This window comes from Habropoda laboriosa, unplaced genomic scaffold, assembly GCF_001263275.1.
Source record: "Habropoda laboriosa isolate 0110345459 unplaced genomic scaffold, ASM126327v1 scaffold315, whole genome shotgun sequence".
Classification (NCBI taxonomy): domain Eukaryota; kingdom Metazoa; phylum Arthropoda; class Insecta; order Hymenoptera; family Apidae; genus Habropoda; species Habropoda laboriosa.
In genome coordinates, this window is record NW_017100424.1 from 50,813 (window position 1) to 69,344 (window position 18,532).

General features: G+C 37.8%; 1 protein-coding gene across 3 annotated transcripts in view; it reads left to right on the forward strand.

The window, feature by feature from the left end:
* Positions 1-1,085: 1,085 nt before the first annotated feature.
* The window catches only part of LOC108575522 (cAMP-specific 3',5'-cyclic phosphodiesterase), a 294,514-nt gene continuing 277,067 nt past the window's right edge, over positions 1,086-18,532 (forward strand). For all 3 annotated transcript variants that reach the window (XM_017938338.1, XM_017938339.1, XM_017938340.1), the window contains exon 1: positions 1,086-1,879. In XM_017938338.1, the coding sequence (XP_017793827.1) occupies positions 1,791-1,879 (89 nt within the window). In that variant the 5' untranslated portion in view covers positions 1,086-1,790. The remainder of the gene's footprint in view (positions 1,880-18,532) is intronic.

Sequence of the window (18,532 nt, forward strand, 5' to 3'; positions counted from 1 at the left end):
GCATTATTTACATATTCTGTAGTTAATTGACGGCCTTTATCAATTCAAATTAATTCAAATTAATTGATAAACGAAAACTATGATAGATAACATAATAGAATGATAAAATCTGAAATATGGTACATACTTTTGCATATTTTTCTCTCTCAGAGAAAAAGGATACGAAACATAGGAACTATGCAAAGTACGTAATATATGGTTAAAGCTTTTTGAAGACAAAGAAAAACGTCTGTCATATAATTTATAAATATACTTTTGCATATTTTCTTATAAGAAAGAAGAAAATAAAAAGTGCACGATTAAGACCCTCTCAAAGCAAAGAAAATTTCCAACTATAATTCCAGTTTATCACCAATTTCCCATAAAAACGTAGATTTCTGCCCGAACATCCTTAGCCTAATTATTGCTTACCTACACTGTACGTTTTGGCAAAGAGCGAACGACAACGTGCAAGCTTCTCAGCGAAATGAAAATAATCCGACAATAAAAATTGCAATTGGTCTCAGGGTCGATCCGAAGGGGGTTTCCACAGAGGGGGAGGCATAGTCCTCGAAACAAACGACGTGTATACGTGAGAAAAGCAACGCCGTTCAAAATAATCCGACTCGCTCTATAAATACAATACGGCACTCAGTCTTGTGCGGTACGTCGCGAAGCTCGGTTGCTTATCTGATGCGTGTATGCGTTCCTCTCGCGGTGATTCGCCAGGCTGATAAGGTGATCAGAGTTGCCGGAAGTCGTGGCCCCCGCTCTCTACCCTCTACTCCTCGATTCCGCTTGGAGAATCCAGCTACTGTTCGTCTCTTCTTCAATCTTTCGCCAAGATCGATCGAAACAACAGGGAAATTGACGAATGCGTTAAAAAAAATGACGAGTTAGAAAAATTGACGGCATAGTGAACTATAGTGATGATTATGGTGTTGGAGTGTCTAATAGTTCTGTGCAACATATTTGTGTCAATTTTGGTTCAGTGTCGAGGAGGCTCCTGCTTATGAAATTGGTGCTTTTTTTGGTTTTGAAAAATGTTACGTCTATTGGATCAACCGGAACTAGTGTATATTTGATGTTTTAGTTAAAACTGCTATTCTGAACGAAGTCTTCTGATTCTTGAGTTGATCTTAAGTTTCGTTCACGATCTAGCACTGAGGAATATTCGAACAGAATCACTATTATGCTCTCTGATATGAAAATTGATTAAAATTCTCGTCCTCTAAAGCAAACTTAAAAATCTACCAAACTACCCTGAAAATTTCACCTTAAGAAAGCAAACACCAAGTGTCTTCCTCGGCGAAGGATTAATCCTACTTCGTCGCCGAATTAATCACACTCAGTGGCCAATCTGAATCGATTATGCGTTGTTGATGAATCCTCCGAACCCTAAATCTCACCTTTAAAAAGCAAACGCACAGTTTGAATTAATCACACTCAGTCAGCGATCAACTTGGATTAATCAACAAAGAACCCGGGTATCTACCTTCCGCAACCAAAAATGTGACTTTACAAAGGATTTCATTCAGCAATTTATCCAGCCCTTGCCCCTCAAATTGGACGAAGATGATTTGTGCGAATTCGTGAAAATAGTGTGTTTCCAAGTGATCTAGCCTCAGATACCTCGCGAGCTTCCACTTCGCGGAGCAGACAAGAGGGTCAGAGTTCATCGAACCCTACTCGAGCACACCGTCTGTTCCACCATGGCGCTTCTCCACGAGGAATTTCGAGCATGTGGCCAGTGAGGGAGGGCTAGAGTGAGTCTAGCAGGGTGAGAAGATTTGTCGGGAACACGTGTCGCGATGGAGAGACTCAGTGTCGCGGAAGCGTTGCGCAGGAAAGATAGGAGAAGACGCAGAGGTTGGACGGTGGTGGTCGGGCATGAAGTGCGGTGAGTATAAATCAGGAATATTTCACGCCCTTATCAGGCTGGATACTCTCTGGAGAGGTGAATCGCGCGCTCCCCTCTATTACGTGCTCTGTCTGACTGGTGTCTTTATTGCTTGCTCCGAGCAATTGTTCCGTTTGCGCCGGAACCTTAATGTGCTGCGATCGTCGTCTTAGTCCTACAGTCCGTTCAAAATAAGAGTAACCTCGCTTCGCGTAAGGCAGGGCTAGAACATCCGAACCCCTACTTGACCGCCTACGTTTTTCTCCGTGGTACCCTCTGCTACAGTTCCGGGCGTATCGCCTCCTATACACGGTGATATAATTAATTCTCTATTTACTTTTCTATTGTTCTCTTTTTGGTCTTATTGCTGCTGTCGTTAAAAGAATGTTTCTTACGACCACATAAAGAATTTCAAGATCTGTTCTGATTTTCTTCCATACTGTAATCATGCGACACTCTATGTGTTAAAAATCGTCCTTTTGTCGGATTGCTTCCCGCCCACCTTTTAGCAAGTTTATAGCTGCAATAGATAATTTTATCTTTGAAAATCGTTAATATTTTTTCTGGAACGTTTCCTGTTTTAAAGTAGTTGAGGACAAACGAATAAGCTGCGACCCGTAACTCAAAAATCAAACTTTCTTATTTTTGATTTGTAACGAATGAAATTTTTACCAACATATTTGTGCCACGTTTTTCTGATTAAAATGATACCAAACACGGTATAATTCGGAGCACATTTGCTTACTTAATAAATGATAATAAGTAAATATAATCCAAATTATATCGTGTTTGGATCATTTTAATCAGAAAGGTTTCACAAATACGTTATTACCAGTTTAATTAAAAAAACGTCAAAAATAAAAAAGTTTCACCTTTGAATTAGTGCGAACAGTGGCTAGCATATGAATGGGTACAAGTGCTTTCGAAAGATTTAATGAAATTATTTTTAATACAGGAAAACTATTCGTTGAGGAGATATTTTCAATTTCAATATTTTACACTATATATGAAAATTTCTTAACATTTAATCAATATTCACCAACTACTGCTCAGAAATTTTGCGTCACAGAAGCCTATACCAAGTTGACTGAATAGACAGCATTATTTGCCCTAGCAATTAAGATGATTCTAACGATATCAGGTACTTTACAATATGTCTTTTAAGAATTTAAATGATTTCGAATCGTTCCCTAAATATTGATATTTCTATTTTGTCCGGCTAAATTCATACAACTAGCCACTATTCGTCTGTCATAAACCGGCTGTGTTAACATTAGGGCTATTACTTTTAACCGGGTATCTGAGATACCCATGAGATACCCGGGTAGATGAAAATAACCCGATCGACCCGGGTATCTCACGAGTACTCAAATATGTACATAAAACAGCCGAAATCTCGGTGGCCACTACCGCTGGTGGTTCCCCGGGCAAACAAATGCGGATCGGTCGCGACAGCGATGCAACGATGCCGACGTGTCAAAGTGCGCCTGTACCCTACACAATATTGTTTTGAAACCTCTGCCGAATCAGTCGAGGAATAATAGATACCTACTCTCAGCTATCTCATCTCATGAGATACCCGGATAATTTCTATTTACCTGGATACTTTCTGATTACTCGAGTATTTCACGAGTAACCCGGGTATCTCTTAAGTAACAGCTCTAGTTAACATGCACACAGTAGGTGCGCATACTTTTAGACCACCGGGTAGATTCTCTCCACTCTATGCACTGTTTACGTTGACGTCTCTCTTGGGCCTAGCCGAAATGGCGTTACGACCAATCGCATGTCTCACATCGGTGGGCAGTAGTGAGTGCTGCGCAGAACGGGCGAAAATCGGTCCGAGGGCGAGGTTACTCTTATTTTGAACGGACTTTAGAGCATTGCACAGTTGCGTGTTAATTAGCTCCGTCTCGGGGGACCGCGCAACATTACTTCGGCAAACTGATTTATCGGTCTTACTTACTACGGTTCGACTAATTTTCTGAACACACCACGTTGACAATTTTTAACGAGCTGAAAGGGAATAATGCTTCTTATTAGCCTGAGTGTTTTTCTTTGTTTTTCGGGGTTTTAAATTAAGTGGTTGAAGTTTTACTTAGGGTTTCTATTTTGTATGGCGATGGGGTGGCGAGTCTTGCCGTCAGTCTTTTTGGGAGATTTTTATCGATGATGTTTGGTGGATATCGATGAAGCGGATGTAGTGAATAAAGTGGTCACAGTGAATGAAATGGTGGTCTTATTTAGGATTTCTATTTTGTATGGCGACGTGGTAGTCAATCTTCTCGTCAGTTTTTTTCAGGATTTTTATCGATGGTATTTAGTGGATTTCTATGAAGTGGAGAAAGCTTACTTAGGATTTCCATTTGGTATGGTGATGTGGTAGTCAATCTCGTCGTCAGTTTTTTCTTTAAGATCATAATCAATGCTGTTTTTGAATTTGTGAAATTCAACTATTCTACAGGTTTCGTGTTAATTTTCACCCCGATTGTTACTTCGAAGAATAAAATTGATCTATTTTGAAAATTTTCGTAGTACTGTAAAATTACTGTACCTTCGCTTGGTATGGAAAATTCGGGGTAAGTTGCATGGTAATATTCCGGGAAGGTCGGTAACATGATTTCGAGTCGCGTTGGTTGGTAAATTTTTGAGTTGCACGGCGCTGCCACCTTGGGCTGCGTTTCGAAAGCTCTGTGGATGTTAGTGAGGCGTAGATCAATATCACGCCAGATAATCCGCCATCTTCATTGTTCTCCATACTCCGTTATCCTGTTAAACAGGAACCAAAAATTTTCAAAAATTTCTCTACTATTGTAGAATACGTCATATATTAGCAAAAATTCAATCTTAATACTTTTCCTGTGTTAACAATTGCCCACTTAGATATTCGAAATTTATTCTGCCCAAAAGCATTTCAGAACTAGCAACCATCATCTATTCTCCATCGACGTATCTTTGTAAAAATTAATTTTCACGCCTTCTGTGTATTAATAATTAATAATTGCTAAATTATGTTCAAAATTGTACGAATATAATGTCCCAGTTTATTCTGCATTTAATACATGTACGTACAAATTTGCAACAAGTAATCATTATTTATTGGACGTTGGTAAATTAAAAAAAAAAATGATCTTTGAGGCATTTAGTGCGTTAATAATTTGTCAAATTAGACGGGCGTAATTATACCTACAAGTGTTGTACAATTTAGATCAGCCTGGGGTATCGTGGATTAAAGGCAATAGGTCTTGTAAGTGGAATAAGCACGTATGTGGTCAGACGCAGCAGCGTATCCTATACCTAGTGTTCCACTTCGAACTTACCATCCAATTATCTTCGATTCCTTTCATCGTCCCATTCGCTATGCTATTTTCACCTGAGAAATTCCAAAGTCTATTTTTATTTCATTTTTTCATTCCTCTTTGTTCAGATTTAATAATTCCAACAGGATTCCCGGCGGATTAACGATCCTGCGAGTCATCGAAACACGAGCTTTTCCGTCGACGAGCTTCTCAATTCCCTTTTATCGCATTATCAGGGAGAAATGTTGAGACTTTCGAGCTAGAAATCCAACGTGAAATTCGATATTACCATTTCTGTGGATTGATCGTAGGATATTTTACGTTGGAATTCGATTCTTGGCAGTAATTATTCATAATTGTTGTGTATTTTATTTTCGATATTTTCAGGACAGAAAAAATCTATCGTTACTCAATTTCCATTCTTTTAGGTTTTTTGAGACTAGATCGTAGATTTTTCTCAATATTTAAGGAACAGAAAAATATTACGTCAAATATTGCCAATAATTTTGTAATATCTAAACAACAGAAAATCTTACGATTGTGTATATTCATTTTAAAACAGAAATTCTCACTTACAATTTTCCTCTAAACTTAGAATTGAAATTAAAATCATTCAGTGTTAATATTGTCCCCATTTCTCGATATTTCAAAAATAGAACGACGTAGTATGAATGTTCTCAGTATTAAATATTTATTTAGAATCAATATTGCCCACATTTTTTGAATATTTCAGTGACACAGTGTCTCACAGTTCTTTATATAAATTTTTTAATATTTCCAGATTAGAATTTTCCAGATGAAACAATATTATTAACTATTTATTAATTTTTCTCGATACTTTCGTATTCGAAGTTTCTGTTACCACATTTTTGGCTATTTCCAGGTACAAAGCAATTGATCCAAAAAAAAAGAAGAGCTACCGGTTCGCTGTGTTAATGTTATCATTTCCATCCACGCTTCCGTTTACCCAAAATTTGTGCCTCGTTTCAGCAGGTTGTAAATCCTGGCAGGAATGTCCGCCGCTTGAAAGCTGTCTCCCGCACGACGGAAATTTAAGACACGAATTCATGGCGGCGTGTAATCCTTTATTAAATCGCCGCCGCTGCACGATGCACCGTTCGATCAAGGCCGGCCTATACGTCGACTATAACCCCTGAAGCACCGTATTTTCTCTCTCTCTCTCTATCTTGTTTAAATTAAAAGCTCAATTAACGTGACAAAAAATTACCCATGAATTATTAATGCCGACTCCGCGTGAAATAGAGCTTTTAAAACGGGGCAAATCTTGGACGATTATTCATGAAAGTGTTTTTTTAACGAACAAAACCGTGTTTTTCCGCGAAATATTCACGGGGAAAGTTTTGATGAAAAAAACTTTGGTCCACCGGCGATCTTTTGTCATGTTAATTAAACTGTGGCATATTTCATTGTTTCTTTTACGATTTCTGAAAAGGGTATTCGTTTATTTTGTCTGAAAAGGAAAAAAAAACCATTTCTCTGTTGGTTTTTCGTTTTCCTAAACATTCGGTTGGTTTTCTTTCTTTTCTCTTCCTTTATTTGTCTCGCATTTGTTCGGGAAGAATATTCGGTTCGGTTTTCTTTTATTTTCTGTCGTTCTTTTGTGAACGAGTGAATCGTTTCCTTTCTCTATTTTCCCTTTATGACAGGATTTCGCGAAGTTTCATGGTAAATGGGGCAGTGTATTACACGTGACGTTTAATAGCAACCAGGCTATTCAATTTTTCATCGTGGATATGAATGGCGTACGAGTCGAGAGGAACAGTATTGTCAGGTTAATGAAACTTTGAAGCATGAACAGCGTAGTTTTGAATTTTTACCCGGTATCGACATCGCTGGAACCTATTTAAAAATCAACTTGCTGCTCTGTCCCTTCAGAATCCGTCGTCTTGCTGCTGGCAGATAAGAAACTTCCGCTTGTTTACTCGTTCGCGGACCGAGAAACTTCTGTCGTTCTTCTGTCGTGAAATTTCTCGAAAAATATTGGCGCAGCTTATGGCAGTATTAATTCCAACACGACAAGACTTATCGAGTATGAAAGATTTTTAGAAAATTTCTTTTTAGTATTGCAAGGAGAGAGGTTGGTACTATTAAAAGAATCGATATTCGAGAAATTTCAAATTTTAATACTCCAAGTGTCTCGATAAAGAAAAAGTGAATCTCAAGTAAGATTTGAATATTTTAAGACACTCAATATGCGAAGATTCGTACTTCGTAAGATATCTCCGACTGCAGGAAATTTGAATTTCTATGGAGAGAAATTTGCATATTTTTTAAATATTTCGAAGATGAAAAAAGGTGGAAAATTTTGTTTTAATCTCGAAATTGAAATACTTCGAAATTTGCAAATTTTAGATTTTCCAAGACACTTTGCTACGCGTGAAATCGAAACATTCGAAAAATTATATTTAAACTTAAATTTTGAATATTTCAAGGAAAATCGAAACTTGATGAAATCTTATCATTCTACACAATCGATAAATTTGAGAACTTTCTATTTCCTAACAAATTTTCCTGTCAAAAAATCCAGTCAAAATTGAAATACTTCTAAATTTGTAAATTTTAGATTTTCCAAGACACTTCCCTACGCCTGAAATCAAAACATTCCAGAAATTATATTCAAACATAAATTTAAATATTTCAAGAAAAATCTTAAATCTTTAAAAAATTAAAAAATTTTAAACCTTTCTATTTCCTAACAAATTTTCCTGTCAAAATAATCCAGTCAAAATTGACATATTTCCAAATTCTACTCCAAAGATCTTAACTCAAGAGAGTTCGTATTCGAAGTTAATTTCAAATATTCCAAGAACCGCAGAAGCAATAAACGATCGCATCTCGAGGGAATTTAATTGCAATGAAAAATGAGATATTCCAAGGGAACGGTAGAAGTTCCTATTTAAAATAAATCTTTCACGTTTTTCCAGAACAAGAATCGAAGAATTCTGCACAACGGGAAGATATTAAATTAGTACCGAGTATCGAATTAATAAATAGAGAATGACGAACGAAGTTCTCAGTTTTATTTGATATCGTGTTGACTCAAAGGGAGTATCTCGTTGCCGCTCGAGTTCTTCCCTCTTCTACCTTTACCATTTACCTCGACTAACAAGTAGAAACAACGGTGGCGCATTACGAATTTCAGTCGGCCAATATTTACGCCGATCGTGGCATCGACAATCAATCCAAATGCTCCTGGTATTCTCAATATTTACGGTTCTTGTTCACGCTCTGGGGCCACGAATTCCCGATCAATATGTGCAAGAGAAACAGAACTCTGTTCCAGATTCTCTCTATTTGATCTACGTTTAGTAACTGTAAAAAAAAAGAAAACTGTCCCATGATCCCGTAATATATTGGCAATCGTATCTTAAAGAAATACGATCCTACCAACTTTTCTTCGAGATATAAATAATATTTCTTCAGGTAGAATTGCGTCCATTTTTCATCATTTGCGAGCTTTATGTAGCTCTTCCTTCTAATTGGAAATGATCAATACACGCGTATATCTTCGTAGGTTGTTTGTCAATTTTATATCTTGAAAAATTGCAATTTTATTTACTGCTAGCTTTTTTTTCATTCATATTTCGAGTTGCGTATATTCGAGAAAAGTTGTTACTGTTTTTATGCTCTTGGTTACTGTGAAATGGGAAGAGCAATTTTAATTGGAAAATTTTTTTAAAACGAGTATACCCTATACTAATAATTGAACAATTTTCACAGAATAATACAGCATTCACTTTAGTATATATTCTTTTTCTTTTTTTTTTTTGTTAATTGTCGTTTTTTGAAATTACGAAAAATGATTCACCGTTGAAAGAATTTTCAATATTCAAAAAATTTTTTCCCCCATTTACTTTTGTAGAAAATAGTGTCTGTACTCTTTGATAAACATTCTACGTTTATATGACAACGAACAATACCCGACTAGAATTTCAGTTAGGCATGCCTAAAGACGAATGTGGGCCTAATGCGGAAACGATTAGGCACACCTAAATGCTGCAAGCCTAATCGTTACCGCGTTAGGTCCTAATTCGGAAGGAATGATGCGTGCCTAAGTTGGGCATTCCTAACAGTTGCGATACGTGGCCCAAATGGGAGTGGCCGAGCGCACTCTTAGGTTGGGCATTCCTAACAGTTGCCATACGTGGCTGAAATGGGGATGGCCGAGCGCACGCCTAAGTTAGGTATTCCTAACTATTGCCATACGTGGCCCAAATGGGGGTGGCCGAGCGCACGCCTAAGTTAGGCATCCCTAACAGTTGCCATACGTGGCCCAAATGGGGGTGGCCGAGCGCACGCCTAAGTTAGGCATCCCTAACAGTTGCCACACGTGGCCCAAATGGGAATGGCTGAGCGCACGCTTAATTTAGGCATGCCTAACAGTTGCCATACGTGGCGCAAACGGGGGTGGCCGAGCGCACGCTTAGGTTGGGCATTTCTAACAGTTGCCATACGTGGCCCAAATGGGAATGGCCGAGCGCACACCTAAGTTAGGCATTTCTAGCAGTTGCCATACGTGGCCCAAACGGGGGTGGCCGAGCGCACGCTTAGGTTGGGCATTCCTAATAGTTGCCATACGTGGCCCAAATGGGGGAGACCGAGCGCACGCCTAAGTTAAGTGGAGTGGGGCTCTGAAACTTATATGTAGGAATATTTACAGACATCTCAGTGTCGGACGTACGCTTGCGTGCAAAGGTTATGTCGCCATAAGAGAGCTTTCAATAATGTCATTAATGTCTCAGAGCTTTCATTAATGTCTCCCAATGACAGCCTAATAAAGCTATTCTAATATGTGCCTAATGCGATTGGCCTCATTAGGGCCTAACAGGCAAATTGGGCTAGCGTAATATGGACCTAATATCTGCCTAACTGAAATTCTAGTCGGGTATGTTTTCTACACGCGTGTAATATCTGGCGAAACCTGAATTATCACGTTTAAATGGAATAGACCAGTGCTTGGTCAGACGCGTGGAAATTTAAATTTTCTCCTCATTTGGACGAACGTTTCATTGAATCGACGTGACAGAGTTTGATTCCATTGTGTTTCAGGATTTCATCTAATTTCAACGCAGCCGAGAGGAAATTTTCCATGGAAAATTGGATCGACGTTGATCCGTCCGTCGAATTTTCGCGAGAGCATCCCTTTCGCCCCGTCACTCGCAACCTTAATTACATATCGGCCTGCTAATTGATTTATCGATCAGTCGACGCCAATCATGAAAAGTTGTAGATCTTAGGAGCTTCCTGGTTAATCCGATTTGTTGTTGTTATCAGTGACCACGTGTCCAGAGAGTTACAGTTCAACTTTTGAGTTATGTTTCAGCTATATTATCTTTCATATATTTAAATTTTTTCCATTTTCAAAATTTTCAATTTTTCTTTTCCTCGGAATAATTTTCGTTCTATTTTATAAACGAGAACATAGGAAAATAAAATAAATAATAATTCTCATCAAAATGTAACGTATTTTATAATTTGAAGAAATAGTTTTAATAGAGTTTTGAAAGTTCATTTATTCAAATTATTTAAATTGAAATTCATCTTATTTCGTGTACAAATATCTCATCTATTTTATTATAACTGAAACAAGTGGTAAGATAATAAGTACTGGAACGTGCAAATATAGCTTAATTTTATTAACTTCATTCTGTCCAAATTTTCTGTGTTTTTATCACAGTGATTAAAATTTTCGAAAATTGTCCTAGTACTACAGTTCTTAAAAAATTTATTGTTTCTGTCAGCTTCGCTACTCCGTACTGTTCTACGTTTACGTATTCATCCCCCTGTCGAACAACTAATCAAGAGAATTTGCATATAAAATCAGGGTGCAATATGCGGGCTCTCAACGAAATTAAAATTAATAGCTGTACACAGGCAGCCATAATTCACAAATCCATTTTACGAGCGACTTAATCGTTTGTGGCACAATTTTCACTGTGTAACATCCTTTTTACCCCTAACGTAGTCGGAATAAAAATCATTTCATCGCTCCAATCAATTATCAAGGCTCTGCGTCGTTACGAGCTTGATTATTCGATTAGAACCCTAGATACAATAGAAACGTTCAGTGGTGGTTAATTCGAAACTGACCAAATTCAACTTGAAATAAATTCTCTAACTGAATTTCAATCGAACCGTGAATTACCTTTGACCCAGAATCCAAGATAGTCGAGATCAGAGACGAGAGGATTAACGAGTTCTGCATGCTGAAGTTGAACGAAGAAACATCTTAACCGTACTAACTGAGAATATCGGTAAACTTCATCAGGATAGTTTGCAGAAAATTCCACGGGCGTCGATCGACTTTGAAATTTCACGTGAAATTGACATCGTGCCTGTGGGAGATGAGAAGAGGAAGGGAAGTTCGTGTTATCTGTTGGAATTAATGCATGTTTCGGAAAGTTAAGACCGGTTCAGATTTTCAGCTGGCGTGTTTCACGTAGATAATGCTCGATCACGCGTGCAGAAACTCGCGTGTCAAGGATTCCTATAAATAATCGTTGAAATTCGCGAAGACTGAAGGTTTCAACTCGATTGGTATTCCTCTGATTCAATCGAGTCGCTCCATTTCCGCAATTTTTCGCTAAAATTGTACGTCTCGGTGGTACAGGGAGGCTCGCAAGTCGCTTTACCGTCTAAAAATAGGAAAACATGCTTTCTACTACGTTTTAAAATTTTTCGTTCAAATTTTTGAAAATTTCTTCGATCGTAGGAAAACATTATTTTCCACAAAATTGTCCATTTTCATCGTATAACAAATAAATGCGAATAATTAAGGAATGGAATGTTCATTTAATTTTGAAATTGTGAAGGGACTTATGAACCACCCTGTATTATGCATTCCACTAAAATTAAACATTTTTTAATTTAAATAAATAAAATGTAAAATTTTTCAAATCATCATCAGCGTATTGTTGGCAAATCTAATAGGATTCTGGGATTTGTGAAGCGTTGCGTTGCAAGCTTTGAATTCAAAATTTTACATTGTACTCTAGTTAGATTAGAATATAACTATGTAATAGTAATTATTATTGTTATTATAGTCACCATGTACATACGTCGAAGTATATCTACCTAGCCCAAACTAACCCTTTTTCAATTATTCCTTGTTTCAATTGTTTCGAATTTTAACCCTTCGCACTCCAAGCATTTTTTGATAAGATTAGATAGCAATTTCGGTGTACTTTTGCAGTGAAACTTTTGAAAATATAAAGATTTGTTGAGAAAGAAAAGATTTTTAATATTTAAGTTGCATTATTTTAGTAATATTAAAAAACTTGAATTTTACATTTCTAAGTTTTCCAGAGTAATGAAGTATGTCGCCATAACAGCGCCTTTGGAGTACAAAGGGTTAATCCCACTCGATGCAATGAAAATGTTTGCACCGTTCTGATCATATACTGATAAAAAAAGAAATTGAAATCTGGTCATTCGTGCGAAGGGTAATTCAGAACTCGTCATCTTATCATCTTCAAGTGTCTGAACGAACCTGTATTTGCTCCATTCAGTCCAAAAATGCAACATTCCTAGCTATTAACATCACCAGAAATTCCCTAGATTCCTCAGATTCCCCAGATTTCAGCGTCAGCTAACCGAACAGCTTGCGACACAATTTCTCTGAAAAATTAGACATTTATGGCGTTCGCAGGTTCAATAAAATTGTAAACAGTCGCTTGTCTGTCACAATGCTCAACGAACAGCTTGTCTGCCACAATGCTCAGCGAACAGCTTGTCTGAGATAATTGTACATAGTCTCGAGAGGTTAGAATTCTCGAAATAAACCTTGAGTCACGGTTGTTCGCAGAATTAACCCGATACCAGCTTACGTGGCCGCTAGAGCGTGGAAAGTCGGGGACAGAATGACTCTTTGAGTCAGTGTGCGTCTTTAAAATCCCTCTGCAGTTCATTTTAGCGTTCCCTGCCAAAATAAATCGAACAGAGAACGATTCCGACGGAGGAAACTTCATAATGGACGATTCTGTGAAGAAATAATCGTTCGACAAGTTTATTGCCGTTGTAATCCTTGTCTGTTCGTGGATAGCGGCGTTGTTTGGACACTTTTGAACGAGATATGCGTAATGTTTGCTGGCATATTCGGGGGAACAGAGGTGATTTGTCTGCAGCTCGATTTGGAACGAAACCAGCGAGATTTCTCGATGATTTTCGTGTGATTATGTGTGGTCTGATTGGGTCGAAATTTTCGGTACTGCATCGTTGCCATAAATTAGATTGTGCTTGGTTTGACTCCAATCTCTGCTGGTCTACGTCTAGAACATCTAGTTTCTGTTGTGTATAGAGTATGTTGACTTATTGTCTCTTCGAATAATGTCTTTTTTCAAGTTTTTATGAGATGTCGTTAAGGTTATTTGAGATAAAAATTTGGAGAGACTAAATTGAATTCTGTATGAAAGAATAGATAGAGTGGTGAGATTATGAGTGATCTCATTGGTGAGGTCTTTGGAGACCTGCAGACTCTTAGGAAACTACCTCTTTTGGCTTCGGTAAGTCTTCATTTTGCTACCTTTGTGACTTAATTTTCAAGCACAGTTCTTCAAAATCCCATAGATTCGAAGCTATCGTGGCAAAATCCTCTTGGAGACCTTTCTTGAACCTAATTTCATGAGGCTAGTCTCTCAAAATGCTGCAGTTCTGAATCTGTCACCACTGCAAGTCTTGTTCAAGATTCTCTGAACCTACTCTTCTATCCTAATGTCGAAGATTCTGAAAAGTCTGAATTTGTTAAGACTGTGCAAGCCTTCTTCAAGACTCTGAGCGCATTTTCTAACTCCAGTTTCCCAGAGACCCAGAATTTATCGCAGTTGCAAACTTTCTTCGAGGCTCACCGAGTATACTTTTCAATCCTAGCTACTCGAAATCCCAAAATTCTGGTCCTACCACGATTACATTCCCGCACGATTTTCCATCGCCCCTAAAATCGCGAGAATTCCAGCGAAAGCTATTACTCCGACCCAGCCAATATCACACCCTCGATGTGCACCAGAAGCAGTTTAGAATCACACGAATCCTCTTCTCGTCTCTTCCAATCCTGCTAATCTAGCCCTAAAGTGTCTTAATCAGTTTCTCGTGGACCAGCTCGAGCAAACAAGGACAATCGGACGATCGGCTGGGATCTGTAATATCGAACAGCTGGCGTATCTCGAACGAGGGGACGCGAACGAACCTAATTCCCCCGGAAAGAGAAACGCGACAGCAGTGTGTAATGATCAGTCCAGCCTGATCGTTTCTTCTGCCGATGACGACAAAGGCTGCAGTTTGACCTTTCCTGCTTTTGAGCAAGCAAGCGCCCAGTACGCTCTGCTTCCTTCTTGGCTCGGCTGCTCCCGTGCTTAATATAGTTCAGGTGCTTGCCCCCCAGTCAGGCTGACATTGCACAGGCTGATCGTTCTGAAAGGGCTCAGTCAGCCTTGAATGGCTTCTCAACCGTGTCATCCGCATCGAGGCTGCGTTCGACTCTGCCTGGTTCGTGTTTCTTTAGGAAGAAAGAGGGGTGCAGGAGCTATAGATGTTCGATCTTTTGGGTGAAATGGGGAGATTTGTGATTGGGCTGTTTTGTTGCTTTGTGACCTTACGATTGCTGGATAATTGTGGGTGTAAGGAGTTTACTGGGTTTCGAATTGATGTATTTTTAGGAGGGCAGAGATGTGCAGAGCTTTGGATACTTTGCAGATGGGAATCTTTTGGGATAAATGGGGAGATTTGTGTTTCGGTTGGTGCATAATTGAAAGTACAAAGTGTTCACTAGGTCCCAAATTGAGGTTCTTTTTAGAGGGACAAATGTATGCACAGCTCTGAATGTTTGGTATCTGGGAATCTTTTGGGATAAATGGGGAGATTTGTGACTAGGGGGTCTAATTGATTTGTGTTTCGGTTGATGCATAATTGAAAGTACAAAGTGTTCACTAGGTCCCAAATTGAGATTCTCTTTAGAGGGACCAAGGCATGCACAGCTCTGAATGCTTGGTAGATGAGAATCTTTTTAGAAAATTAGAAGACTTGTGATTAGAGGGTGTAATTGATTTATGTTCTTATGATTGATACATCATTGTAGGTACAAAGTGTTCACTAGGTTCCAAATTGATGTTTATTCACGAGAATAGAGGTGCACAGTGGTTTAGATGCTTGGTAGATGCGAATCTTTCGGGGAATTTGGAAGATTTGTAATTAGGGGGTCTAATTGATTTGTCTCCTTACGGTTGATACATAATTATAGGTATAAAGTGTTTATTAGGTCCCAAATTGATGTGTATTCACGAGAATAGAGGTGCACAGTGGTTTAGATGCTTGGTAGGTGCGAATCTTTGGGGGAATTGGGAAGATTTGTAATCAGGATGTTGCTTGCGTGGAAAATTGTGAATACATGTTCGTGCTCTTATGGTTGGTGAATAATTCTGAGTGTCAGTAAAGCACTTAGTACCTCGTTGATGCCTCCTCAACAGAGATATTCAGAGTTTTGGCTGTCTAATAGACGAGAATTTTTTGGACGAAAATGGTCAGCTTTAGGTTATGATTTTATGATTGCTGGGTAATTATGAGTATGCGCAGATCGTTGATGTTTCTTTAAGACACAGGTGTCCAGAACCCTGGATGCTTGGATGAGAAATTTGAAGTACAATTCTGTCAGAAAAGCACAACTTTATCTGAAATACAAACTTTTTTACATACTTTTTTAAAGAATATCGAGGTGCACTTAATTGAACGATTATATTGATTCAGTCAATTGGACATGAAGAGGCGCGTTTTTATCCTCCTTGTTACAGAACGCTCGATATTTTCGAATGACCATAGAATCGGTGTAACTGAAGCGCCAGTTAAAAGCTGAAAAACGAGGTGTGAAAAAAAAATATCTCTGGTTGCAGCGACGAAAATGGTAGATCGAGTGTCGTGCACCGAGATAAATTTTGTTTCCATTGAAAAGTATAAAAAATTCACAAAAATTAACTTGGAGTGCTTGAAAAATAGGAAATAAAAGGGGGAATGGAAAATGCAAGGTATAATTTATTTATTCATTTATATAGAACTTTTAACATAAAAACATGGGTAAAAATTAGAATTTCATAAAGTGTACTCGATTTTTCTCGCTTCTAACTAATTAATTTCAAACTTTTCGCGGTACAGTAATTAACAAAGAATTTCCGATAATTTACTGAATTATATTCAAATTTTCTTCGATGTCGATATATTTTGTCAATAATTTTTATATTTTTCCCCATAAATTTCTGGTATGGCCGATGTCTAAAAATTAGTGTAAAAGGTATGCTAATTTATCAAGTGTACTCTAGTCATTAATATGTACATTTGAAACGTCATAAATTCCTACTCCAGGCAGTTTTCATACTTCTTAAGCATTCGCAAAGTATTTCAATAATGCATGAAACAGAGATAACTCGTCGTGAAGTATTATTTTGCAAAATTTATAAAGCTCCGAAGATCTTCGCAGTCTTTTCACATAACCCTTTTTTTCTCGCAGTGAAAGTTTGAGCTACCTTCCACTGAATATATTGTAATAGTAATATGTTTGATAAGATAAGGAAATATCTGTTTGTATAAGAACAACAGATTTTAAAACACATATCTCACAGAAGAATACTATGAAATTTTCTCTCATGTGGAAGTTTATTGACATTTGCTTGAGAATCACATTTTCTTGTTCATGCAATGGAAAAGGTGCTTTTTGAATCCTTCTACTGGGAAAGGAAACAGGAAAACTGCTCCTGATCATTTCAAACTGTCTGTTTGTTATTTAAATTGAAAGTAGAATTCGCGGTAGCATTCGAGGAAATATAAATTATAATTCTTTGGCGTAAGAAAAATTGTACTGTGATATTTAACGGTTTCGTTCATCGAAATATAAGATATTAGATTATTTAGTTGAAGTTAGGAAATTTTTCAAATTCGCTAATTCATACTTTAAATTATAAAAAATATTCCAACCTTGGAATATAATACTCCCAAATGCAAAGCTGTCTCCGTTTTCCATTTGAACCTCCAAATAAAAAATATTTATTTATCTCAATAGTTATTTCAGTACAAATTCATTTAAATCATTTCCAACTTATACCGGTAAAAGACGCGATATGTATCGTTTTTCAGCAATTTAATTCAATTTAATTTATTTGTAATAACGTAATAATTTATGTAGGATGTGAACAGGGAGAAGGGAGCAACAGCGGGTCAACGTTGTAAAGTTTAATAATAAAATAGGAAAAGAGCAAAATTACAGATGCAAACGACTCGGTGGCCACTTGACTAACTTTTCGCTCGTCTCGCGCCTCGCCGACACACCGCCCTCACGCACGCACACACGCCCCGCCGTCGTCTTTTGGTAGCCTTTGTCTAGCTACCGCTGCGCTAGACCGTCCCACATTTATTTATTTAATTTAAATTTAATTTAGCACAGAGGTATTAATTATTGAGAGGTTGCTCTGCGCATGCGCGAAGGCGACACGTGTAATGGACTAGCGTAGATCGGTCATTATTGCCGGCCCTGGCGTGTGCGCCGTGCCTTCTCCAAGCAAGCATGGAGCGTGAACCACGTGCATTGTTCGATTATCTATTCGTCGAATTATTAAAAGCAATATTTATCCTAGTGTATATATATATATATATATATATATAGTTTCGTAAAGCTGTTTCTCGATAAAGTAAAATCGAGCATTTTTTGACTTGCAAAGTGCAAATTCCAATTCATCCGTGTTTTGTGCTTCAGCCAAGAGTGTCTGTACACAAATTGACAGGCGGAACGGAAAGAATGCATAGGGTGACGGTTAACTGCCGAACGGTAGGAGTGGAACCGAAAAGCGAGGGAGGAGAAATGGCCTTGACCGGCCAATAAATCTGGCTCTTACTATAGTATACCCACAATATATGTACATACATATAGTACACAACCTTGCTTCATATGAGTCTTCAAACCGTTAAAGATTAAGTACATAATAGTTACGTTCATCTGGGAAAGCTATAAATAGGGGCTTACTTGAGAATTTTATTTTTCATTGAACGATTCTTGTTAACATTTTATAATATATACACTTTTAACAACAATTCCTGCAAATTGCATCGAAAAATTTCTGAACTGGTAAATATTCGACGTGCAAATTTTTGGAGCATTGAATATTTCAAACGATAGGATATAATTGTACACTTTTAACAATAATTCCTGTAAAATTGCATTGAAGAATTTCTGAGCTCGTGAATATTCCATGTGCAATCGAATATTTCAAGCGACACGATATAATTATACACTTTTGTAGTATCGGGGCCTTCATACCCAAATAGGGAACCTCGAAGGGAGAATAGAGAGGGAGTGGTTGGC